This window comes from Uloborus diversus, chromosome 6 (assembly GCF_026930045.1).
Source record: "Uloborus diversus isolate 005 chromosome 6, Udiv.v.3.1, whole genome shotgun sequence".
NCBI classification, from domain to species: domain Eukaryota; kingdom Metazoa; phylum Arthropoda; class Arachnida; order Araneae; family Uloboridae; genus Uloborus; species Uloborus diversus.
Window position 1 is genome coordinate 27137665 of NC_072736.1, and position 27373 is coordinate 27165037.

Consider the following 27373-nt stretch of genomic DNA (forward strand, 5'->3'; position numbering starts at 1 on the left):
AGTAAACCTATCAACAACAGCTTAAAACGGTAGCCGGTGCATTAACCGGTAGATCACAGAACGCTGGGGATAGTATCGGTTAGTCATCGCTCATCGGTCAACTGGTTAGTCGAACGAAATCATAGGGACTTTAGGTGGCAACTATAAAGAAATGTTTTGATTTTTTTTTTGTTGATTTTCACGCAGTCCTCTCATCAACCTGGAGTCTGAAGACTCTTATTCAACTTCAACTTCAACTTTGTTGATTTTGCTTTTGCATCGCATGGGTAACTAAAATTAAAATTTCCATTAAAACTATTAAACTATGTTAAATGTTCTCTTTATTTTGTTCCAAATAATATTATCATTGTGTAAATTTCTTACTTACTAATTTGTCATTGAAGCTTTAAATGTATATCTAACTTTAGAAAGACCCGGCATAATGCCTTGTTCAGTGATTTGTTAAATTGCTGGAAGGGCAATTCCATGGTTTCGGACGTAAAAAATGAAGAAAAATTTCTCAGTTTTAGTTCCATTTACCAGATATAAACTATTCCAAAATGATCAAATTTATTTACAAGATATTTACTACATACCAGTGAATAAAAAAATCATGTCAGTTTTTCAAAATAGATCCCTAAAGTATAAATTAAAAAAATTTAAAGTGTTAGTGTCAAACATAAACACACAAATAGTAAAATTGATGGTTCACTTAAAAATTATTAAAAGTCTGTGAATTGGCTTACATTTTAATTTTAAAAACAGCATAATTCTAAAGTATACTTATGGTTGAAACATATTTCACAGTTTTCAAATGATATTAGAAAGAATAAAATTATTTTAAAAATATTTTTAGCTTGGTGTTGGACGTAAATTGTTCATATTCGACATAAACTATTGCTCTTAAATGTAAATACATAATGATTACAGTTATAAATATGTAAATTATAGGTTACATGTACTGAAACAAAATTTACCAAGGAAATTCAAAAGTAGGGTTGATTGGGGAAAGTGGGTCACCCCTAAAAACTGAAATATCCATATGGTTTTTATACTTTTTTATATTGATCATGTCATGGTTCATCACAGTAATTAGTTTTGCATATATTTGGGTTACGTGAAATTTTTTTTTCTAGGTCAGAGAACTTAGTCAAAAAAAAAAAAAAAATCTGAAAAATATTTTTTGGCAAGTTTAAGCAGCATTTTTCAAAGAAGTATTTCCCGGTTAGCATTTATTTTTTTTATGATTATTAAACATTCATGTACAGTTTAACTTAAAGTGCATACGGCAATCAGAATTTTTGAGTAAAATATTATTAAAAACTGTTTTAGAGGAGGGGCCCCGCTTATCCCGTACAATTTTGCTATAAGAGGTCCCCATACTATGGGGTGCGTGGTTCTCCCCATAACAGTGAGGATTTGAAAATCAAAAGCAACTCTGATGAAATATTTGTATTAGTAAAATACAAGACAACTAGAGATGTACCGAGTACTCGGTAACTACTCATTACTTGGCCAAATTTTGATCAGATACTCGGTCAATACCGAGTGGTTGTAAAAAATGGAATATTGTTAAGGCAGATTTTAGAATTAATAAAGGAGTGCAACCATATAATATACTACAATCATTTACACGTCAAATTTAAATTTTCAGAATAATGAAGTTTGTTATGCTTTAATGGAGCAAATCTTTTTAATGTCCGCAAAGTTAATAAAACTTATTTATTACAAATGGAGCAGTGTAATAAGTATGAAATTTTTATTTTAGGGCAGTTCTCAAAAGGTGGGAGCAAACAGACCTCAACTTTGAAGCTTCAATACCAAATAACTTTCATTTTAATTTACTCAAAAAATTTTGTGTAAAATAATAATAGGCAAGAATTGACATAAATTATGGAAAAAATACTCTTCAAATACCCTTAAAAAAATATTTTTTTTGCTAAAAGGCACAATTTTGGACTTTCAAAACGTTAACTGAGCAAATGTATCATCAAAAAAAATTTTTTTTTATTATTTCCAAATGTTTCAAAACAAAATTGAGGGTATGAATCTCAAACTGAATATTTTTAATAATATTTTCTACAAATTAAAAAATTAAAGACAGATTATTCATTGTGTAAAAAATTTTAGAAAAAAAGGAAGTTGGAAGTTTCATGTATGGCCAAAAGTTACGATCTTGACAATGCTATTATTTGAGTAGTAAATATGTGATTTATATGTTTTAAAAGTATTTTTTGATCTTCAAAATCAATTGTTAATCATTTTAAAGTGTTTTCATATGTTTTTATGCAGTATCTTTGAAGCAAAATCATTTTTCTTAAACATATATATATATATATATGTGAGATGTCCAAATTGCGTTACGATCTAGATGCCGATAATTCTGTCCATTTATTCAATATTACAATATGATCTTCTGTCTTGTAACCTTAATAAAAAAGGCTACTATAATGTTAATTTCTTTAATGTATTGGCATTTTGCACAATTAATACTGTAACGGATTCGGTGCGACTTCCGCTTTCTTGAAATGAAGACACAGTTCTTGATAAAAACACAGGAAATTTATTTACACTATGTACAGGAAAGATCGTCAACAACTACTAAATTATTCATCAGCAATAAAGCAATTATCACACAACACCGTAAACTCAACGTTTACACATGTATTTACTTCCAAATACGAAAACAACACAGCGAAATGCCTCGCTATAAACAGAGCAAAAATGCACTCAGTTCGAAAATCTCAATCGAAACTAACTGTTTATCCATCGCTAACGGCTTAAATACACCGAAAAGAATTTTCTCAAATATTCCACACGCTTCTTGAAATGCGTTGACCGTTATCAATGAAAAGAAAGAAAATAGGGGTCGTATACTTTAGCCGAATGAAAAAGAGGTTGTATATTCATTACGGGAAACTATTTACAGGTTACGTTCCTACAATAATTACTATTTACAGAATTTGTAACATTGCCCCCTTCCTAAGGACTGCACGTCCCGGGCAGTACAATCCCCAGAAAGGGTGCCAAACTTCTATCACAAGTTTACAAATATACACATTAATTAATAACTAACAGATACAGAAAACACAATAATAACAAGAAATATTACTAAACATTAAAAGTAAAAATTATCTACAACTTTTATGTTATCAACCATGGTTGTTTACGTAATACTCATGAACTATGGCCATAGTATGGGGCTAACCGATCATAATGTACAACCCTAGGTTTTGCATTAGGTGATTTTTGGATCCTCACTACGACGTCATTCAGTCGGTTAAGGACTTTGTAGGGTCCATCCCAATGCGACTGCAATTTGGGTGACAGACCTTTCCGTCGGATGGGATTCCATAACCAAACCTTGTCGCCTTCGTTGAATTCATGTCCAGTAGACCTTGTGTCGTATCGGGTCTTCATCTTCTCCGCCGCGATGTTGATTCGCTCTCGTGCGAAGTTATGAACGTCTTCCAACCGGGCCTGGAGATCTTGGATGTACTCCTGAGGCGATGAAGGCGCATCCGGAGGACGACCGAAGACGAGATCACAAGGTAGCCGAAGCTCTCGTCCGAAGAGCATCTGAGATGGGGCATATCCGGTAGTCTCGTGGACAGCACTGCGGTAGGCCAACAGGAACAAAGGTAGCTTCTTGTCCCAATCCTGTTGATTTCTGGATACCATAAGTGAGAGATTATTCAGGATTGTGCGGTTAAATCTCTCCACCATGCCGTCCGATTGTGGGTGTAGTGGTGTTGTCCTAGTTTTCTCAATTCCGAAAATTTGACATAGGCCCTTAAACACAGCAGAGATGAAATTCCTCCCTTGATCGGAATGAATCTGCAAAGGTGTTCCGTATCTCGAGATCCAATGTTGGACTAGAGTCTCTGCTACGGTAGTAGCCTCTTGATCTGGAATGGGACATGCTTCCGGCCATTTGGTGAAGTAGTCGATGGAAACAAGAATGTATTTGTTCCCATCAGCAGTTCTTGGTAGAGGACCCAGGATGTCGATCCCAATTCGTTCGAAAGGAGCTCCAACGTTGTACAGATGTAGCTTCCCTCTGCTTCTCTTCTTCGGTCCTTTACGCGCAGCACAGGCGTCACAAGAATGGCACCACTTCTCCACGTCATCCTTCGCCTTGCTCCAGAAGAAGCGCTCCCGAACTTTATTGAGAGTTTTCAAGACACCAAAATGTCCTCCAGTCGCACTACTATGTATTTCTTTCAGAACATCTGAAATCCTGGATCGAGGAAGTAGTAACTGCCACCTAGATGTCTTGCCGTCGTCAGATTCCCATTTCCGGTGTAGCACGCCGTTCCGTAAATGGAGTGAGTTCCATAAAGCCCAGTATCTTTTTGTTGCAGGACTGAAGATGGAAACGTCCTGCCAGCTAGGGCGTCGACTGTCACTTTCCATGAACTCTAAAATTGGTTTTATGTCGGGGTCTTCAAGTTGATCTTTTCGAACTTGGTCATCATTCCATGGATCAGGTTCTGATGATGTTGGAGTCACTGTCACCTGATAGGCGGTAGGGCTAGTCGTTCCATACTGTTTCTCGATTCGAGAACAATAGTGGCAGTTCTCAGGACAGGGTCTCCTTGATAAAGCGTCAGCATTACCGTGAGATAACCCTTTTCGATGCTTGATCTCCATGTCATATTCCTGGAGTCGCTGTATCCATCTGGCTATCTGGCCTTCTGGATTCTTGAAGTTCAAAAGCCAAGTTAACGAGGCATGATCTGTCCGAAGCAGAAATTTTCGGCCGTAGAGGTAATGATGGAAGTGTTCTACAGCTTTCACTATGGGCCAGTAACTCCTTTCTGGTGACGCAGTAATTTCGCTCCGACTTTGATAAGCATTTGCTCCAGTAAGCGATGACATGTTCATTTCCGTCAATTTCTTGGGATAAAACAGCTCCAATTCCCTCGTTGCTCGCAGCAGTGTCCAGGATGAAGGATTTTTCAGGCTGAGGATAGGCGAGGATAGGCGTTGATGTTAAAGCCTCCTTCAGTCGTAGAAATGCATCTTCGCATTCTTTGGACCATTCAAACTTTTGCTTGCTCTCCGTCAGCTTATGCAAAGGTCGTGCAATGTTGGAAAAACCCTTCACAAACTTCCTGTAGTACGTGCAGAGTCCCAGGAAACTTCGCAACTGATGGATGTTTTCGGGACGACTCCAACTCCTGACCGCAGATACCTTCTCTGGATCGGTTTGCACACCTTCAGAAGAGATGATGTGACCAAGGTAGTTCACTTCCCGGCGGAACAAATTACATTTGGACGGGCTTAACTTCAGATTGGCTTCCTTAAGCTTTTGCAGCACCTTCCTAAGATTTGCCAGATGTTCTTCAAAGCTGCGTCTTACGATGATGATATCGTCTAAGTAGACCAGATAGGATTCGTAGGAAAGTCCTCTTAACACTGTCTCCATAAGACGCTCGAACGTAGCTGGTGCATTGCAGAGGCCGAAGGGCATCACTTTAAACTGCCATAAGCCTTGTCCAGTTGTAAACGCTGTCTTCTCTCGGTCATCAGGGTGTATCTCAACCTGCCAGTAGCCGCTCTTCAAGTCCAGAGTAGAAAACCACTTGTGTCCAGAAAGAGTGTCCAAGGTGTCGTCTATCCGTGGAAGAGGGTAACTGTCTTTCTTGGTGATTTCATTTAGCCGCCGGTAATCGACACAAAATCTAGTGGAGCCATCTTTCTTTCGGACCAAGACGATGGGAGAGGCCCAAGGACTGGACGAAGGTTCGATGACATCATTCTCCTGCATCTCTTTCAGGAGGGTCTCAACCTCTTCCTTCTTGGCGAACGGTAGTCGTCTTGGATGCTGTTTAATAGGGGGGTGTTCTCCAGTGTAGATCCTATGCTGCGTTAAATTCGTACGGCCAACATCCTCCGATGTAGATGAAAACAGATGCTTGAAATCGTCCACCAATTGTTCCGCAGCAGCTCCTTGATCTTTCGACAATGGCGCACTCCCAATTAACTTCGACTTCAAGGACTCAGAAGACACAGTCTCGGGGGAATTGATTCTTCTAATGATGCAGTTTACTGGAGTACAAGTTGCCAACACTTCACCTTTCCGGATATTCCTTGGCCTTTCATTCACGTTGACGACTCGCACAGGAATTACATCTTTAGAAAGGTCCACAAGCGTAGATGCTACCAGCACTCCTTTTGGGTTATTGCTTAAGTTGGGGGATTCAATGAGTCCAAATCGAAAACTATTGCTTTCTTCAAGGGAGCCAGGTATTAATGATTCTGACCTTGAGGGAATCGATAAATCTGTTTGGGCTATTATTTGATGAGCGGATTTTACATCACTTTCTGCGGGAAAGACTGCTATGTCTTCTCTCGTCGAGTGCAGCTCGTTAGTCTTGAAGTCGAGGTTGAAGTCATACTTCTTTAAAAAGTCCAATCCGAGAATGAAGGGGTCTGTGATAGCAGCAACGAATGCCGTATGATGGTAAGTGGCATTTCCAAACACAATTTCTAAGTTTACTTTACCTTCAATCTCGATCTTGTCACCTGTCACAGTTTGGAGGGTAACACAGGGCGGCGTCCATAGAATGTTGAGTCCAAATTGACGAGCCACATCTGTTCTAATGATTGTAACATTGGCTCCAGTGTCAATAATCAGTTCGCAGGGAAACCCGTTCACGTATGCGTAGACAAACAGTCCATTACTGCCGCCACTCGTCGATGAAATCTGGAAAACTTTAAGATGGGGCTCATTCCAATTTGGCGACCTCCGCCCCGCGAGATTGCCATGACTTAGTTTTCCTGGACCTGGGAGGGAGAGGTGCTCTTCCCTCTGGTTTCTTGGCGAGCTTCACAGTTTCTTCGTAAGTGACCCTCGCCGCCACATTTCCAGCACTTAAGTGATTGTCCATTTTGGTACTTGGGAGCCGAAGTCCTTTTGAGGATTCCTGCAATTTCTTTTATTTGCTTTTCCAGTTCAGCAAAGCGTGACGAAACCGGATCAGACTCATCAGTTTTCACGCCGCGGACTGAATGGCGATCTCTGCGGGTTGCTTGCTGGGCGGCCTCCAACTTCATCGCATACACAACAGCAGAACTCAGGTCTTTGACATCCGCCATCCGTAGAGCTTTCTGGATTTCTGGATCTCGAACCCCGTCGATGTAGTAGTTGAGTGCCAGGTTGTCTCGAACATCCGCAGGACAGTCGCAAAAAGCAAGATGAGACAGTCTCTCGACGTCCGCCGCTAGCTCTTGCAGGGTTTCCCCGGTTTTCTGGAAACGGGACTTCAACTGGAGTCGGCTGAAATCTTTCTGGCACTTCTCACCGAAGCGAAGCTCCAACGCAGATGTGAGGGCGGCGAAATCCAGGCGCTGGCTGTCCGGAAGGGTCTGGAGAATGTCCGCTGCGTCACCTCTCAGGGATGCAGCAAGATGGCAGGCCTTGGTAGCAGAGTCCCATCCGTTCGCTTCCGCCACTATCATGAATTGAGTTTTGTAAACTTGCCACGAAGTTTTCCCATCAAATGTGGCAAGTTTAATGGACGGTCGAGCAACCGATGTGGGAGTGCCAAACTGTACAGAGCTGCTTTCCGCGGTCGCCAATCTCCTTTCCACGTCCTTAAAGATCTCTTCTTTAAGTAGATGAAATCTTCTATCTTCTTCTTCAAATTTATTTTCTACAGCATTGAATCGGCTTTCAACGGTATCAAATTTTTCTTCAATTGCATCAACTCGATGCTCTATGTCATTAAATTTATTTTCCATCACAGTCTTTACCGAAATAAGGTCGTTTTTAATTTCTTCTTGGTTAGACGTTAAGTCCTTTTTCAGCACCGTTAAATCGCTTTTTAACTGGTCTTGATTTGCCAACATACTTGCAGTCAGATCACTTTTTACAGAGGTGATTGCGTCAAGAAGTTGTTTTAATTGGTCATCCATTGCGCGAGTAATCACCATAAAAACAAAGTCTATAAATTCAAACAGTCTTTATGAAAAAATGTCCAAAGTCAAACTTACTCCAAGAAAGTCCAGAAGAAGCCCCACGTTGGGCGCCAAATTGTAACGGATTCGGTGCGACTTCCGCTTTCTTGAAATGAAGACACAGTTCTTGATAAAAACACAGGAAATTTATTTACACTATGTACAGGAAAGATCGTCAACAACTACTAAATTATTCATCAGCAATAAAGCAATTATCACACAACACCGTAAACTCAACGTTTACACATGTATTTACTTCCAAATACGAAAACAACACAGCGAAATGCCTCGCTATAAACAGAGCAAAAATGCACTCAGTTCGAAAATCTCAATCGAAACTAACTGTTTATCCATCGCTAACGGCTTAAATACACCGAAAAGAATTTTCTCAAATATTCCACACGCTTCTTGAAATGCGTTGACCGTTATCAATGAAAAGAAAGAAAATAGGGGTCGTATACTTTAGCCGAATGAAAAAGAGGTTGTATATTCATTACGGGAAACTATTTACAGGTTACGTTCCTACAATAATTACTATTTACAGAATTTGTAACAATACATTATGCATTAAACTTTACATAAATAACAGTAGAAACTCAAGTTATGATCGTAACGAATAGTAAACAAAGGCGGCAAAAATCTCCAAGCAAACCCCGATTGGCGACAACTCGCAGCATATGATAAGCAAAGGGTTACCAGGGAGGAATTCAGGTTTTCGCCAACAGCGTCGGTTTTAGCGACTTTATCACCTGCGCTGGCAAAATTGATTTTTTTTTTCCGGATTCTACGAAACCATAACAAAATTTTATTATTTTAAGACCAGTATATAAGGTCATTCATGTACTTCATAAATCCTCTATTTTTCATTGCAGAATTTAAAAGTAGATAAAATTTTCATTGGGAAAGTTCAAAAACTGAAACTTTCACTATGATGATGTCCAAAATCTGTTACCTACAGATCGATCATTAAATTTGCTATTTATTAATTTTTATCAACACCTGCTGTCTTTTTATGTTTGTGTATGATGTTCTAGGTGTACATGCTATGCAATAAAAGCAAAATTGATTTCAAATTCCAAAATTTTAAAAATGGCTCAAAAGCATCGTTTTTGTTCCCACAATTTTGAGAACTACCCAGTAGTATGTTTGGCGGACTAGAACCAGTGGCCTGAAGAGGGGGGGAGAGAGAAGGGACACCTGTTGGCCCAAGCCTGTAGGGGGCCCAATATTTTTTTAACTAGGCATGAAATATAGAGGTAAACAATATGGAGGGAGACCCAGAAAAGTCATTTGTGACAGGCCCCAAAATTTCTGTGCACCCCCCCCCCCCCCCCTTCCCACACACTAGAATTAAAATCAGGGGTGATTGTGTTTCGGTATTTTACCGAATTTCCGGTATTTTCAGATGTATTTCCGGTAATTTAATGTCCGAAAATACCGGAATTATATATTTTTTTTGTTATACTTTTATCTCCCTACCTCCGCAGTTTTTTAAAATTATATAATACCTGCAAGAGCCATAAGATGAACACCTACCCCTTAAGATGGACAAATGTCAAGATAACTTGTATAACACCAACTCAAAAGTAACTTTGTAACCCATTAAAAATTTAATCAAATGTACACACAATATTTTGACTCAGAACCATTTAATACTATGGCAAAGATGCACTTAAGTAATAGAAGCCAAAGATTACCCCCCCCCCCCTCTGGTCTCGCTTTGAAACTTTCAGGTATTTTTTGATGAACTCACAATCACCCCTGCTAAAATAGATTGATATAATTTGTTTTAATTCCAACTTGATTAATCATACTTATTATTTATTTGTTTATTTTTAATTTTGAAAATTACCTTTTTTTAAAATGTTTGACACAAAATCTTTTACATCATGCATAGTTAAATTTCAGCTGGAATTTTGTTTTAAAAATTATTATATGGACATGGAGGTCTATAGTACTGTTCCAATAAGTTTGAAATTCATCATGTGTGTGTGTGTCGGTGGTTCTTCTTAAAACATAATTGGAACTCGGTACTCAGCCGAGTAGTGAAAGGCCGAGTACTCCGCTGCTCGGTCAAAATGCTACTCGGTACATCTCTAAAGACAACTGTCATGACTTAGTAGGAATTGATCTTAATCAACTGTGTTACGTTCATTCAACACACCTTTTCTCAAAAGGGGTCCTACTTACCCCTATCAACCCTAAATGTATATACTATAAATTCACTAAGTTGTTTTTTATGTATGTTTCACTTTAACTTTGAAATTAAAGGCAGAAAAAGGAAAAACACAGTTGAAAACATATGTTATTTAAAGGTGTTGGATGTAAATGGTGTCAGAGGTAAAAAAAAAATTACGTCCGACACCTAGATTTTAGTAAAAAATATTCACTTGTTACAAAATGAAAATAGGTTATATCAAAGAGATTGAAATTCTTATTTTGTACGCAAAAATACATGTATGTAGCTTTAAAGTTATTGGCTCAGCATAAGTAACTGCGCATTTTGGTGTCGGACGTAAAACACTTAATGTACTCCAAAGGAATTCTTTTACAAATCAAAAATGAATTATATTTTGACACATTTTTGCAAAATTACCAGCAACACATTGTATCTTTAAATGGTTATTCATCTCAATTCATAATATTAGTATGTATTTTTTGGAAAAAACAGAATTTGTTCGAGAGTCACTAAATATGGTTTGAAAATACTCAAGATGTTGACCTTAGTTATGCTCCTGTAACTTATTTATAACTGAAGTGATCAAATTTTAGACAGGCATTTCAAAATATACAACTCTTTATCTGTAAAATGACACCTCATTTGTTTAGAAATTTTAATTTTGAAAATTTGATCATCTGGTTGACCTCATCATGGAATTGCCTGGAAGATACCCTCATGAACAGTAATAGATTATGATTTTTCGTAACTAACTCCAAGTCTGAAATGGGCATTTTTTATGATAGCTACTAATTACATTTTAAAGTAATGTTAATATCCCCCCACCTTTTTTTTTTTCTTATTCATTTTCACTTAAAATATTTCACACGATATAGCGTACATACAAATGCATGTGTGATAATTTGATGGAACAAGGCTCCTTCAAAGTGAAGAAAACGTATTCATTAATCATTGCTTTGTGCATATTAAATTTAGAACTTTTCATTAAAAAAAGTGGGAAAAAATTGTACCTCGTCTGTGTCGGTTTATTCTCTTGTTTTTCTCAAGTGGAAAAAAAAAAAAAAAAAAAAACAGTTCAACCTTGGTTCTATAGCTCTTTTGAAAGTGCTATTTACTGTAATTATTTTGCTTTGGAAATTATTTTTATTCAAATCTAAAAGGTATTTGAAAGTTCACATTTTAGGAGTACTATAACCTTAAACATTCCTTGTTATAATTCTGTATGTAAGCTCTCTATCTCTATTTCTTCCTGATTGAAGTATTTGTCTGACATTTTAGTGTTCCTCAAGATGCTTCCGAGGCCATTAGTTAGTCTGTGGACTGAAAACTTGAAGCTGGCGTACCAATTTCCTAAAATGCCTGTATCAAGTTCATACACCAAGCATGCATCAAGTTTGTGCTCCAAGCACATGAAACTGATCAATCAACTTCCGAAAATGTCTCCATCTAGTTTATATACTGAACACCTAAAGAGTCTACTTCCTAAAACGCTTGCATTCAATCTTGCAGACATTAAAGGTATTATAAAAATTTCAATTTTGAAAGAAGTTGTTGGCATAATTTTTATTTATTCACTAATGAGAGCTGTTGACTTGTTGTCTGCAAATTAGAAGTTAAATTTAGAGCAAATGTATTTGATGCAAAACATTGGGATGGTTGCTTGTGTTTGAATAAATTTTATTTGCTCAAACTGAACTTATGAAGAAAATTAATTTCCAAGAAAACTTAATAGTGTAGCAAAATGTCGATATTCTTAATTTATTTTCTGCAGCTGTATACTGTGTACACTGTTAATAATAGTTAATTGCCTTTTGTTACATAATGTATTAAACTGAAGAATAGATTTGCATTTTTGCTCAACATGCTTTGTATACTTCTGATAAAATGATTAAAAATATCCTTGAGTAAATTCTGCTAGATCTTGAGCATTTTAGTTACGAAATTTTATTTTAATTGTCTAATGTCATAACTTTTTTATTCAATTTATCTCCCAATTTACTCGTTTGAATATGAAGTCAACCAGTGACAGGTCTAGCTTACCATTTTCTGAGGGGTCATATGAAATTTTTAAACAAAATACTCAGAAATTTTATAAAAATGAAGTTTTGAAGTTTTAAAAATTCAATTTTAGGCTATCTTTTCAGACTCTAGGTGAGAGAGATGAATTTAGGAAACTCCCTTAAAAATGTTTCAAAATTGAAATTTTCGAGTAATTTTTGAAAATTGGGTTCTTAAAAATGCATTTTAGGCTACTTTTGATGATGTAAGAAGAAATGTCAAGGTTCAGGTGCTGACCTCAAAATATTTTTTGAAAATGAAGCTTTGGCAGCAAAATACTCTGCAGTTCTATGTTGAGAATTTCAGTAATATACCGCCAGCTCAGTCATTCAAAAAGGTGTTCCCTGTAACTCCAAAACACGTGTCTGCTGTAATTGGCAATTTGTGCTTTTTTGACGCTGTTATTTCTTACTTTACTGTTTAGCACAAAGGTGTTTATTTATCTTACAAGGATAATTGTCCAAAAACTTAGGGGTTGTGCCAAAAAGTACGACCAAAATCTAAAGTGTCAAAATATTGCCTGTTCATTTGGCACCTATTTTCATTTATAATGATTTTGTCGAATAAATGCAAATATAGTATTCAATATATTTGTATGATAGTTCTATTCCAGTTTTGTCTTTGCTTGAAATATCATTAAATATCATGACATTGAAATATCATCATCATTGCTTATGGAATGCAGCCTGACTTCTCTACATCATAACATGTCAAAGATTTCATTGACTGCTGTGGTGCCATCGTTAGATTTTCATAATATAGTAAGAAATTGATGATATATAAGGTTGGTTTACCTTGCAGGTTATTTTATGTTTTAATCTATATTAAAAACTGCTGAAAAACTTTTTCCTACTGGCATCTTTAATTCATTTCTTTATTTCTTCAGCTGCTAATTCTAGCATTCTGCAGATCACTCCCAGTGTCTCTCCTCTGACCGGATTTTTCGATTCTTCATCAAACAGCACAACTGGAACATCTCCTTTTGGAGGGAAATGGTTACCAACAGGTGTCCCTCACTGGAACTTAGACATGCCCACTGTCCCCCCCAATAGGCTAAAGGTGTACGAAGACGTCACACAAGCATGGAAGACGATTCAAGATCCTGATGTCAATCACAAGGAAATCAAAGACAAACCATTACCTGGGTGAGATTGCTTTACTCAGATTAGGCACTCGTTTTTGAAATCCATTAGCACCCTGACTGTTTTGGTCTTGTTCTGAGTTAGGAATACTGTCCAACCACAGATTGCATGGAATTTTCAAACGTCCTGATAAGACAAATTTATGTGAATAAGGGGCAAAAGTAAAAAATATAATGCATGTATTCCGCTCATTTGAATGAGACTGCGCTTCTGCAAAAGCTGACATTGGTAAAAAAATAATAGATTCGTCCATTTCCGGCTGCAAAACGGATGTTTGTCTTTCCATACAATCTGTGGTCAGACGTTAAGTGGTTGTTAGTCATTTCTGTAACTCAGAGCTAGACCAACTCAAGATCAAAAATTGCAATATTTGGTTTATTAGTACATTGTATGTAGAATAATATTCCACATCATACCATGTGAACATAATTTCAAGAGAAAATCCTTTGTAATTATTATCCAGTGTTGAAAGAGTGCCTCCCATCCTTTGTATGCACCACACACAATGTTTTCCCTCTCAGATAAGATAAATAAATACCTTTGTGCTGAACAGTAAAGTAACAACGTCTAAAAAGCACAAATTTGCATATTATGGCAGACATATGTTTCGGCGTTTATAAGCTCACTACGTTTTGCTTTGAAAAAGGCATTCCCTGAAACAACGAAACATATGTCTGCAGTAAGCTGCGGATTTGTGCTTTTTAGACATTGTTACTTTACTTTCCCTCTCTCTTGTAAAGTAGCGATTATATGACTTACATTAGTCTGTCTCTGAGAAGCAGATATTTTGGCAAGATACTCCCAGAGTTCCGAATGAGGCATCAAACTTGATGCCTGAAATTCATGAGACAGAAGTTTTTGAATTGTAGGCAGACAAGCAATTTTTTTCCTCGATTTTACTTGAGACGTATCGAGTACTTGGTACTCGGCCAAATTTTTATTAGATACTGGCCCAATCCCGAGTAGTTGTAAAAAGATGAATATTTTTTAAGACAGATTTTACAATTAATAAAAAAGTGCAAGCATATAATATACTGCAATCATTTACAAGTCAAATTTAAAGTTTGAGAAGAATATAATTTGTTGTGCTTTTATAGAGTAAATCTTTATTTTAATGCCCCCAAAGTTAATAAAACTTATTTATTAAAAATGGGGCGAAAAAGGTAAGCATAGAAAATATGAAATTTTTATATTATTAAATGGATTTTTGCTGCAAACAAAAATTGTTCATAAGAAATATAAAAATACCTTTGCCTAAAAAATAAAAGCAAATGAAACAAAGAACCACAAATGGTGTAGGAACACTGCAGACTAGGGCTGGGCGATATCAGAATTTTAATACTGTGATTATCGCTCCCAAAATATCATTTTTTTCGATATATCGATATATTTAGGTCATTAAATTCAATATTTATGGGGGGGGGGGGGACTGCAAAGACTATTACATAAGTATCTGCAACAGAGAAAAGCCATAGGTCATCTTGGTAAATGAATATTTTAGCAATTTATTTTAATAATATAGCTACAGCAAGGATTCTCATGTGTTTTTGTCGGGGGGGGGGGGGGTCATGAAGCAGATTACACCACATAAACATTTGGAGAAATTACTTTAGAAGAATTTAAGTCTTTTTATTAGTGGGTCGCAATTCTTAAGGGAAAATGGGACTTGGTAAAATTGAGGGGGTGAAGTCCCCATCGCAGTCGGGGTGAATGGACACCCCCATCAATTTTATTAAGTCCCATTCCTTCCCCCCCTTTATATTAAGATATGCTACAGGGAAACACCATTGGACATCTTGAAAAGAAAATATTCCATCAGTTTATTCGAATAATAATAGCTAAAGCAGGCGTGCCCATTGGGGGAGGGGGGGGGGGCTTGATGCTGAGTATACAATTGAAATTATCAGAGAAGCTATTTTTAAAAGGAGTTTAGTCTCTTAAATAAAAGGTCGCGTTTTGGGGGAAGCGCAATAAATTTGACAGGGGAGGAGAATTTATGCAAATAATAATAGAAATAGCAATTTATAAGAATAATAACAGCCCTTGCCGGGGGAGAGAGATCATGATGTAGACAATGGCATTAAATTTTTTACAGAAGGATTTTAATCAATTAAAGAGAGGGTATCATTTTTCTTTTGTTTGGGGGGGTGATAAAATTAAGGGGAGCCACCGCACTTGGGGAGGGAAATTGGCACTCCAGCTACATCGCATACATTATAAGATCTGCAATACAGAAAAGTCATTGATAAGCAAATGTTCCAGCAATTTAGAGGAATAATAATGCTTAGAGCAGGGTACCCATTCGGTGGGGGGGGGGGGGGGTAATTGTCTTGAAGTTGACTATGCCATTGAAATTATCAGGAAACATATTTTAAAAGTATTTAGTCGCGAAAGTAGGGACTTTTGTTTTTTAGTGGGGACTCGGTAAAATTAAAAATGAGGGGGTCTATCGCACTTATTGGGGATTGGCAACCCCAGCATTATGATCTATATACTAAGATCTGCGATAGAGAAAAAACTATGAAAATCCTGAAATGTAAATATTCCAGCAATTTATTCTAATGATAAAGCTAGGATGCCCATTTGAAGGGGGGGGGGGGGCATGAGGCTGACAATACCACTAAAACTATCAGAGGAGTTATTTTTAAAGGATTTTAGACTCTTCTCTAGGGGAGCCCATTTTTTGGGGGGGGGGGAGGGGGTGATGACGCTCAGTATAATTGAGGTGTGTCGCCGCAGTGGGGAGATGTGCTTTTGTACATTGAGATCTGCAATCGAGGGAAGCCATCGAACATTTTGAAAGCTAAATATTAAATTAGTTTATCCCAATAATAATTGCTAAAGCTGAGATATGCCCATGGGGGGGGGGGGGGGCATGAAGCAAACTTATGTAACTGAAAGAATCAGAGATGTTATTTCAAAAGGATTTAGCCTTTTTTTTTCTGAGGATCCTGTTTTTTTTTTTTTTTTTTGAGGGGTGAGGCTTGGTAAACTTGAGGGGGGCAATGCACTTGGGGAGATCTGGCACTCCTAGCTACATGATCTGCAGTAGAGAAAAGTAATCTTAAATCTTGATCGGTAAATATTTCAGTAATTTTTTCTAATAATAATAGCTGAAGTAGAAGTGCCCTTCCTGGGGGGGAGGGGTGCATGAGACAGACTTTACCGAAGGGTTTTTAAACGGATTTTAGTCTCTTTAATGAGAGGTTATGTTTATTTTCAGGGGGGGGGGGGGTACATGGACATATATCTGCATATCAAGATTTGAAATTGATAAAAGCCCTCAGTAAGTAATATTTCTGTAATTTTTTCAGTAATATTCGCTACAATGACCCTCCTCCGACTCAAGTGGTGAGGGGGTTTCAAGCACAAACCAAATTGTTGAAATTTTACAAAGGGTACTTGAAAATTTTTAAATCTTTGTGAAATAGACCTCATTATTGGGGAATAAGATTTTTAGTCGGGGAGGAAGGTGCCATTTAAATTTTCGAGGGGGGGGGGGGTGCAACACCCATATTTAAATCATCTGCACATTAAAATTTTCTTCCTTTACATGATTTGCGAAAACTATACAAGTTCAGAAATGCAAGTTTATTTTCGTTTTTTTACGACAAGCAATGTTTTGCAGAGAATCGGAAATCCTAATTTATGCTACCCCAATTCCGCAAACTATGTTTGATAAGTCATATCAAATGAAATATCGGATCTTGAATGAAAAAGATATAACCCCGCTAGTTTCGATACCACTTCAAATGTCAATATTCAACAACGCAATCAGTATTTTCTTGAAATCAAACGCGCGAAAAAACGACGGATCGAAAGACTTTACTTCTCAAATACGGAAACTTACGTTCATTTTCCAAATTATCAAATCTCCATACCACCCATGTACCCAAATATTTTAAGAAGCAGAGAAGCAAGAATAAATCAGCTGTTACAGCAAATGAAAGGGGGGAAATCAGTGGGGGAAAACTTTTGTAGTATTTTGAAAAATTTTGCTTTAAAATGCTATAACATTTTTATAGGAGCTACAGAGTTGAGCAATAGCTTCTTTCACATAGAAATGCATGCACTGCTAATTGATACATAACTTAAATATTTTTGGGGAAATAAGTTCACAAAATTAAAAAAAAAATTTTTTTGAAAACATCTGAATATCAAAATTGATGTAGTATTTGGCGTTTTTAAATAAATTACTAGCCTTTTTTTATTTAAATTATTTTTTTTATAATTATAAGATCCATGATGCTAAAAATGTGTACTTTTTATCTTCTTGCGACGGTCTTAGGAAAATCTTGGTAAACCAATCATCTAATAAATGACATCATTCAAAAAGCACTTTAACAACCGCAAAGCAAATCGAAATGTCTTATTTTACATGTCTTCTCTTATTTACATACTTGATAGCTCTCTAAAACTCTGAAGTCGAAAAACCCCAAGTACGTAAATGCGTGGAACTTTCACTAAGAACCCTATGCCCGTGCAAGCGAGAATTTGCTTTTGTATAATCATTTCAACTCCAATTTTGTTTATGCGTAGAACTTGCACAAAGAACACTATGTCTGCACATGCACAGAAACTGTCTGGCAACAACAGGGAGGTTGGAAGTTTCAGTTTCTATTTCGTTCCATCTGGGCTGCCAGCGATAATGATTTAAAATTGGTACACTACATACTTGAATTTCGTTTCAAGTGGTGCTGTGTGTGATGAAAGGAGTCAATATTTTCGCTCTTATAATTCCGAACTTATAAGTTATATTCGTTCAGCTTATGCGGCCCAAAAGGGATGAGTTGCGCCACCTCTAATGAGATAAATACATGACACGAATAGTCTCATTAGGTGTTTTTTGTTTTTATTTTATTTTTTTGAAACACAGTGAAGCTTCGATAAGTCGAAGTTGCAGGGACAGCAAAAAAAATTTGTGTTATCGAAAATTCGGCACATCGAATAAGAAAAGCAAACTATATAGAAAAAATTAATATCACCACTGACACTCATTAAATTTAAAATATGAGCAAAAAAGTGATCAAGTATTAATGTATCAAAGATAATATCGTCGCTTCAAGGGAACAGTAGGCTATCTTACTGTTATTCCTGGGATTATATGTCTTATTGTTGCTCTAAGAAAATGATATGTACTTGACATAATAAATGTAGAATATAGTTCTATAAATTCAAGAGCTTGTATAGGTTGGAAAACTAGTTTATAGTTTTATGTATGATATAACAATTTTTACTTACTTTTTTTTTTTTTTAATCTTATCAAGCATTGCTTTGAGTAGAAATTTTTTCTCTCATTTAATAGTCCTCGGATACTTTTAAAACATCAAACAGGGAGTGGGGGACATTCAAATGGGATTCTATAAAAACATGCGATACATCTGCTGCTTTTTTTGCACTTTCATTTTTTCTGGCACCACCAATCGAAAAACGACTGAAGCTTTTTTTGCTAGGTGTTTCGTCTTCAAGTCTGTTATGGATTTCGCAGATCGAAATGATACTCCAAGTGAGGCGAAGTGCGATCTCTAGATATTGTACCTCTATGCAGTTTTTATTTTATTTTATTTTATTATTTATTTATTTTTTTTTAATAAAAGATGTTATTGACACCTTCCCAACCTGATGTTATCCTTTTCTACTAACTAATGACGAGGTAAACTGGACTCTCTATTCTGAACACTCATTGGACGGAACAAAAGTGTTCAGATTATGGGGGTGTTCATTATAGAGGGAGAATGGGGCACACAATTTTCTGGTTGCACTAAATAAAAGCTGTGACTTTCCTTATGAGCAGGTTTTTCATTTCTTCCAAATGAAATGAAGTAAGCGATAATTTAAGGGAAAAAAAACTTGCCAAGTTATGTTCAAATAATCGGTGTCCGAGATCAATTTGATCCACTTTGTCTAGAAGCCTTTTGATGCAATGCAATGGTGTCGATTTTTTTCTTTTTGTTCATACTTTTTGGAAAGCAAAAAAAAAACACTATTTCAACTTATTGAGTTACGTTAACAAAGAAACTTTGACGACAGTCACGAAATAAAATTTGACTTATCAAATATTTTGACTCAACGAACTTCGGCTTATCGAAAATAAATAACATTGCTTCTCCATTCAGTTAGACGGGAATAAATATTCACTTTGGCTTACTGAAGTTTTCGGCTCATCAAAGTTCGACTTACCGAAGTTGCACTACTTCTTTTCAGTATTTTCCACAAAGCTTTTATTCAGCGTAATATCAATGGTTTACGTTAAATTAGAATTGTGAATCGTGTTGATACCTCAGTTGGTTAATTTTTAATTGTTGCATTAAGATGCTTTCTTAACCAACACGCATTCACATTTCAGGGCCCACGAGGGGCCATATCAGCCTTGTCAGAAACTAGGGGCACGGTCCTTAGAAGAGCCCCGCATTTGAAAACTTTACAGGCGGATGGGATCCGGAGACTAAACTGACATTGGACCCACCTTACAATCTAAGGATACTAAGGTCTACTAAACTGATATTTGACCTTTGGGGGGTCCCATTAATTTTCCCTTTTACTGTCAATAAATAATAACTGATTGAAGAATGCAGATAATTTCTTGAAATTTCAAACACTCACCCATCACACAGAACTATCAAAGATTATGTATTTTTGAGTCAGTATTTCAATTTCTCCGTAATTATGTCCCATATTTCCATTTCAAACAACGTATCAAATGGATAGAAATCTAAGTATCATTACCGGGGTAAAAGATATATATTGATATATTGGTATATTGCCCAGTCTTACTGCAGACACGTGTTTTAGCATTACAGGGAATGTCTTTTCAATGCACAAAATTTGAGCTTATGGATTTAAAGACCTCCGACAAAAATTGAATTTTTTTGTTGGATGTCTTTACATTCATTAGCTGACATTTTATGCTTTGAAAAAGACGCTCCTTGTAATGCAGAAACATGTGTGCAATATTCCTGCACATTTGTGCTTTTAACGTTGTTTTATTTGCTTTTAAAAATCATATATGTTTGGTGAACTAGAACTATAATTTGTTTTAATTCCAACTGGATTCTTCACAACTTCTATTTATTTGTTTATTTTTAAGTTTCAAAATTACATTTTTGTAAAATTTTTGACACAAACAAAATCTTTTAACTAGTGCCTGATTAAATTTCAGCTGGAATTTTTTTAAAAAACTTTTATATGTACATAGAGGTCTGTACCATTATTTTAATGAGTTCAAAATTCATCACGTGTGTGTCGTTGATTCTTAAAATGTAATTGGTACTCGATTGCTCGGCCGAGTACTCGGAACTTGGCTACTTGGTACGTCTCTAGATTTTACCATTATGCTTTGATTCAGGGAAGTAAATTTGATGAAAAAAAAAAGAGAAAATTCACCTGTCAGTGAAAGTGAAAATCATTAAGATCATATATTGACCATATTTATCCTTAGATTGTATTGCCATTGACTTATTGATTATAACTTTTAATATAAATAGAAATTTTAAATAAATCCCGTCTTTTCATAATTTCTCCCTTTGCTTATGTCTAGGCTCTCAAAGAAGGAAGCTGTTCGCATGATCGTGATCCGTAGGCGCAAAATGAGGAAGCACAAGCTCAGGAAGCTGCGCAAGAGAATGAAGTTTGTCTTTGCCAAGGTCAAGCTGAAACGAGCATTGCGTAAAGAACAGGCATTTCGCACGGAGCTTCTGACGCAAGTGGAAGCGGCCGACATGTTTGATGCCAAAACATATGTAGAGAATATTCTTCATACACTGAGGTATGTTTTAAGCTGAAGTTTATATATATATATTTTTAAAAGCTTGTGCTATTTTCAAACTTTATTAATTGATAGTTTTTATTTACTTGTATCTCTTTTACATATAAACATGGGCATAGCCAGAAAAGGGCAGGGAGGTCCAACTGCCTCAATAGAAGAGAATCTTTGACCCTCCTACTTTCTTTCCAAATGTCATCAAAGATAATTTAAAATTGCAGCTTTAAGACTTTAATCTCGAAAATTTTCTGGGGAAGAACCACATAACTGCTTTTTCTGCCTTCATCTGACCAAAAATAGCATAATTTTTTTTTTTTTAAGGGGTGAGGAGGACTGTAATTTCACGCAATTTCCGAAGTCTGTATTGTGGGGGGGGGGGGACAAAACAAATATCACACTATTTTGCTGTGCCTATGCTAAGGCTTGCGCCTCCTTAACTAGAATCTGGGCTATGCCCTTGCATATAAAGACTAATTTTGTGACTGAGGTGATGTTCACACAAGCTTTACTTTTGACAAACAAAAGATAATTCAAAATTAATAAATGTCTGAAGCTAGAAAGTTTAACTAAACAATGTTATAAAAGTTAAGCTGTGAGTTGCCGCCCCAAGGCTAAGGCGTAACCTACCAGCAAAATAGCTTGCCATTCAGACACTATGTTACTGTGCATACCATGCGCAAGCTGTTTGGTATTTGTAGGGCTGTAATGACCTGATCGGAAAGGCATCTGACTTGTAACGGAAGGGGTCCCCAGTTTTAAACTCAGCTGGTCGAAGATCCTTCGTGTTCCTCAATGGTGACTGGTGCATGTTAACCCTTGAGAAGTCGCGCTTCGGTCAATTCCCCGCGCGTTGTCAGATATTTCGCTCTATCCCATCACCCCTTATTCCTAATAATGGGGCCCATCTGTGTAGCTGAAGGTCAGACTCTCCCCAGCCCACACGCTTAGTTCTGAGAATTTTCTTTGGTATTTCAAGGTTGCATAGCTTTTTGGAAATGTATGTTGGTCATTTAAACCAATAGCGCACCATCCTAGTCAGGTGTCCATTTTCTCCCCCGATACTTCCTTTCTTCTGCTTTCGTTTCACGGATCGCTACGGCGGAGAAAAGAACAAAGCGCGAGCACTAGCGTAACAAAAGGAAACGCCAGGGCTGCGGAGTCGGAAGGAAAATGGCCGACTCCGACTCCTGGATTTTGAAACGCCCGACTCCGACTCCGGATTTTTTTTAAATTGTATTTTTTCAACTCCCTCTCTCCCTTCAGGGGAAGGGGGGAAAACCTCTAAACAGAGATTGAAGTATTAATTCCTTTTTATGAAAATTTTCGCATTTTGTTTTTATTGTAAACCCAAGACGCATACAACATCAGAAATTCAATTTAAAAATCAAATTTTCCAATAGTTACGAGTTAAAAAGTGAGATGACTTAAAAATCCCTTTTAAATAATTTGAAAAGGATTATCTGTAATTTGCTCCCCTTTAATGTTTAACAAATAGACATTGATCAAATCGTGTGCTTTTAATTTTTGAAGGGAAAACAAAAACCTTTTTTTCTAAATCCAAGTTCTTGAGAGGGGGTGATTTGCCCCGGGTGACACCCATCTGGTAGATGGTAACCAAAGTTAATTTCAGAGTTTATAAAAAAATATAAATACTTTAATTCTGAAAATTTTCGCGAATATATTTTAAATTATATTTCATCAATAAAATTGCAACGAAAATTAGGGCGCATATACATCAGGAGCTAATTTTACACAAAAATGCGGCGGTATACAAATTTGTATGAATAGCTTTTACTATACCTATGTTTCTCATTCGTAAAATTTTTTATTTAAATTTTATTTGCTGCTTTAGAGTTAACCTTAATATGAAGATTTTTAAGATTAACTGCAATTATTGAGTGTTGTAATCAAGAAATCATTTACACTTATTTTGTTCCATACTTTTTAGTGAGAATCAAGCTTATAAATAGTCTTAATAAAGAAAAAAACCATTAGATTATTTCGTCGGATCTTTTGGATTCGTGCTTTCGCGCCAGAACTTTTTTGAATTTGCTGTTCACCCTTAAACATTTCAACATTAGCTACGGGCCTCAACTTACTAATTTGTTACGTTTCTTTTACTATTTTACAGCTGAGATCGAACAAAACACTATATTTCTATTTTTATTTGTAAGTGATTACTTGAAAATGTTAGGCAACAAAACCGTTTGCTGACAGTTGCTATTAGTTAAGTTAAAAAGCAAGCAAACTAGGGGACGGCTACAGAAAGTTCTGTAAGCACTCAAGCTAGCTGATTGCCATAATGGCAGTTATTTTCTCATTAGTATCTTTTCATACATGTAATCGAACCAATTGGAAGTCAGTTTTTAAAAAAATGCAAGGAGAGTCAGCGAAAGGGAAAGAAAAAAAGAAGCCCGGAATCGGAGTCGACATGTTTTCTAACAACTCCGACTCCGACACCTCAAAATCAGTCCGACTCCGACTCCGACTCCACAGCCCTGGGAAACGCGACTTCTCTTGGGTTAAATATGTTATGGTCACAAATTCCTATAGGTGAATCAAAGATCTGAGGATTCGGGACCAGGGATTGCTCGGCTTCTGGTCTGGATCGAAAAATCAGAGCTGTCTTCAGGGTCCCATAAACCCGTTAAACCAAAAATGGTGGTAGGTACGGGCCCTGGGGTGTGAAGTGAGGTGATGTGTTTGATATTTGCTTGTAACATACGAATGCCGAAGTATTTTGGGTTTACAAACAACCACTTCTTCAATGCAAAGATACAAGCGCATGAATGAAAAGGTATCCAATAAAAGCAATAAGGTCCAGGTGCAGGATTTCAAGAAAAGGAGAGTTGCAAACTTTTTTTCTTTTTAACTTATTGTGTAAAAGAAAAAATAACTAATCAAAATTAAATAATTTATTTTAGTTTGCTCACAATAACGTCTTTTTTTTATGTTACACTTTAAATAAAATCTTTTATGTACAATTCATCATTTTCTAAAAAATGGAAAAAATAACACATTCTTTTTATATCAACTAATGCTGATCTTTATTCTAATCAAGCAACATTAATCTGGAATTTAATGAACTTAGAAATTTTGCACTAAGCACTATTCTACTTTTTTTTTTCCACGAAAGCTTTCTTCTTTTACTATGTGAAGTGAAATCCACCTAATACTCCCTTGAAGAAATAGTAATATAATTTTTCCCCTGTATGCCTAGCATTGCCATACTACTCAACCATTCTTTCATCATTGACTTTTCCAAACATAACTTCATGTTTGGATTCATGCAAAGGTAGTGTGGGAATCTATAATTCTCAAGCCTATTCAAAATGGGGAAAAATTAAAGAAGGAGAACACTATTAACTAATTAACTATAAAAAATAATTTAATTAAATCCATTTTTTAATTAAGTTAGTTATTCATTTTAATTTAATGGGAGTATTTTAACCTTTAAAACTTTCCCCCTTAAACATGGCCTTGAGTGAAATAACTAATAGTTTATGACCAAGCAACCTATGAGAAAATTATAAACTATCAAAGAACCAATAGGAATGCAAACCATGCTTGAAAGTTTTCTCACGGGTGCAAAAAGTATGAAAGAAATAATTTTGTGGAAAGAAGAAGCTAATATCTCTTAAGACAAAAAAGGACAGAACTATGAACAGAATAAAGGGAAAACATTTTTTTTAAATCTTTTTTTAATCATTGTGTTGTATATCAGTAAATTAGGATTGTTTAATCTGCTTTTTTCTGAAAAATAATTGTATTGTTTGCAAAACTCATTATTTGTCATATTCTTCCCAAGTTTTAGTTATGTCTGTCTTCTTTGGACATTACATTTTGCACAGTATTAATGTTTTTTATGCATAGAAAGCGAAAAACCCAAACTTTTTGAAACTACATACCCCCCTGTTGAGAAAAGAGCCCTTCATACCTCCTAACGCAATAAATTGTATAGGGCATATGAAAAAAAAAGCAGGTATTATTTTAGAAACAAGACATGTATTTTTAGTGTCATGAGATACAACATTATGAGTTCCAATTTTAGTTAAAGAAGTACTGGTAAGAGAAAAATAAGTTAGTGAGATTGATGAGCTTGTATTTCCTTAAATAGTATTCCTATTCTTGGGTTGCATTTGAGTAAGGGTCACTAGCAACCCAAGTCACTAGTAATATCAAGTTCTTTTTTTATACTTTGTGTTTATTGCCACGAGTGAAAATGCTTTTTCGCACACAAGTGGATATAATCGTAGAGCTTCCTGTGATTCACTGAGATACACCGTGAAGTATTTTGTCCAAAGTGATATGTCCAATTTTCCAAATCCATGTTTGGCAAAAGTATTGCTTGAATATATATTTGTTTAACGAATATAGATGCTTCATTTAAATTGATTGTTTTCATTTTATAACCATCGTGATTAATTAAAAAAAGCCACAATGTAAATTCAGGTTAGATGAATTGTGTACCAACCAAGTATTTTAACCAAATTTTTTTTTTATTTTCATCTGGTCACTTGTACCCTCCCCCTCATTCCCCCCGGGGAATCATCCCTCAGTTTGAGAAAACCCTTTCTTAGACTGACTGTAAACCAGCAAATTCCATGAGGGATAACTTTTCAAGGGGCAATAAAAACATGTTAGATTTACAGTCTGTTGTAGTTAGTGGGTTTTATTGCAACAAATTTCTCTATTTGTTGGCAACATTTGAACTTATTTGTTTTTTCTACTGCAGCTTAAAATATTAACCCAGTTAAGAAAAAACTCATTTTTCCACGAAAAGTGAAAGCTGTTTTAACACTGTAAGCAATGCTTCTTTTTTCTGTTAAATTTTCAATCTGAGCTCCCACCCATGATTTCCAAGTCTTGTTTTAAAATCAACTACTTCTTGAGAGCGGTGAACTATGATATATGTTTATATGTAATTTAGTAAGAAACTATAATATTAACACATGTTTATGTTTGGGAAATACTTAAATAACATACAATATTCTTTGCAGGGGTGCCCACACCCCTAAGAGCTATTCCCCTCCCCCTTAAATGTTGCAAAGACCCCCCCCCCCCCAAAGCAAGAGCCTGCCCAAAAAGAAAAATACCCCTTAACCCCCACCCCCAAACATTTTCAATCCCAGGTGGGGCACCCCTGTTCTCCCTCATCTGTAATAAAAATGTACTTTTGACAACTAACTATATCGAACTCTTTAAAATGGGATAGCTGTCATAACTAATTAATAATGAACCTTTCACCTCAATTTTAAGCATATTAACATTCTTAAAGATTTATTTGATTCCACTGTAATACATTAATATAAAAAGCAATTGAATGCAAAACATCCATGTTAGAAACAACATTGATGGTTAAAAAAAATCAACATCCACATTGCACCCCTTTTAAATATTAACAACTGGTGCAATTGTTATAGGTACCATCCCAAGCCAGAGACTGAAGAAGAAAGAAGAGAGCGTTACCGAATTTTGAAAAAGATGAACCGTTACAACACAAATTTCCAGAGGCCTAAGTTTGATGACTAATTGTCTTCTTTCTCTTTCTCACCTGTATAGAATCTATTATTATAATTGTGATGTTTTAGTTTGGAAATAAATATTTGCATAAAACCTTAAGGATTGCAGTTATTTTCAAAGGAGATTTTCATTCATTAGGTAATGGTATTTAGCTGGTATCCATTGGCGTATGCCTACTAATTTTCAAATCTTCCAAGTTCCACATGCTTGTCTGATTGAATATTGTTTTCCGAATTATAATCTGTTACACTGAACAAAAAAAAAGAATAGAAAAATTAATTTGAACTTTGACTTCTTGAATTCAAATTATGTTTTTCGCAATCATGAGTGTGTGTATGCAGGCGTGCGTGTTTGTGTGTGTGGGGGAGGTATGTTTGTATGTGGGGATATGTGTGTGTGTGGGTAGTTGTGTGTTTGCGTGGGGGGTATGTTTATGTATGGGTAGTTGTGTGTATGTGTAGGTGTGTGTTTTTGTGCATATATGTGTGTGTGTAGGTGTGTGTATGTGTGCGTAGGTGGGTGTGTGTGTGTAGGATATGGACGTGACCTGGAGACGGTTTTCGCTAGAGGAGCAGCATCGTGAGGGGGCCGGCCAACGGTGGTGCTGCAGAGGGAGGTGGGGAAAATAAAATCATAGGACATCAAAACAGTCAAGTCAAGACATCAAAACTGTCCTTTTTTGAGCAATCGTGATTGCTCAAAAAAGGAATGATTTATGTTTAAAATTGTTTTAAAATAATTGTATTCTAGCTGACCCGAACTTGA

The 27373-nt window shown here is 36.1% G+C and overlaps 1 protein-coding gene across 1 annotated transcript; it reads left to right on the plus strand.

The window, feature by feature from the left end:
- Positions 1 to 90: 90 nt before the first annotated feature.
- Positions 91 to 26697, plus strand: LOC129223915 (uncharacterized). The gene is made up of 6 exons (XM_054858295.1): positions 91 to 165; positions 238 to 266; positions 11402 to 11641; positions 13068 to 13326; positions 20861 to 21088; positions 26509 to 26697. The coding sequence occupies exons 2-6, from the start codon at positions 263 to 265 to the stop codon at positions 26615 to 26617; spliced, it is 840 nt and encodes a 279-aa protein (XP_054714270.1). The 5' UTR covers positions 91 to 165; positions 238 to 262; the 3' UTR covers positions 26618 to 26697.
- The last annotated feature ends 676 nt before the right edge of the window (positions 26698 to 27373 follow it).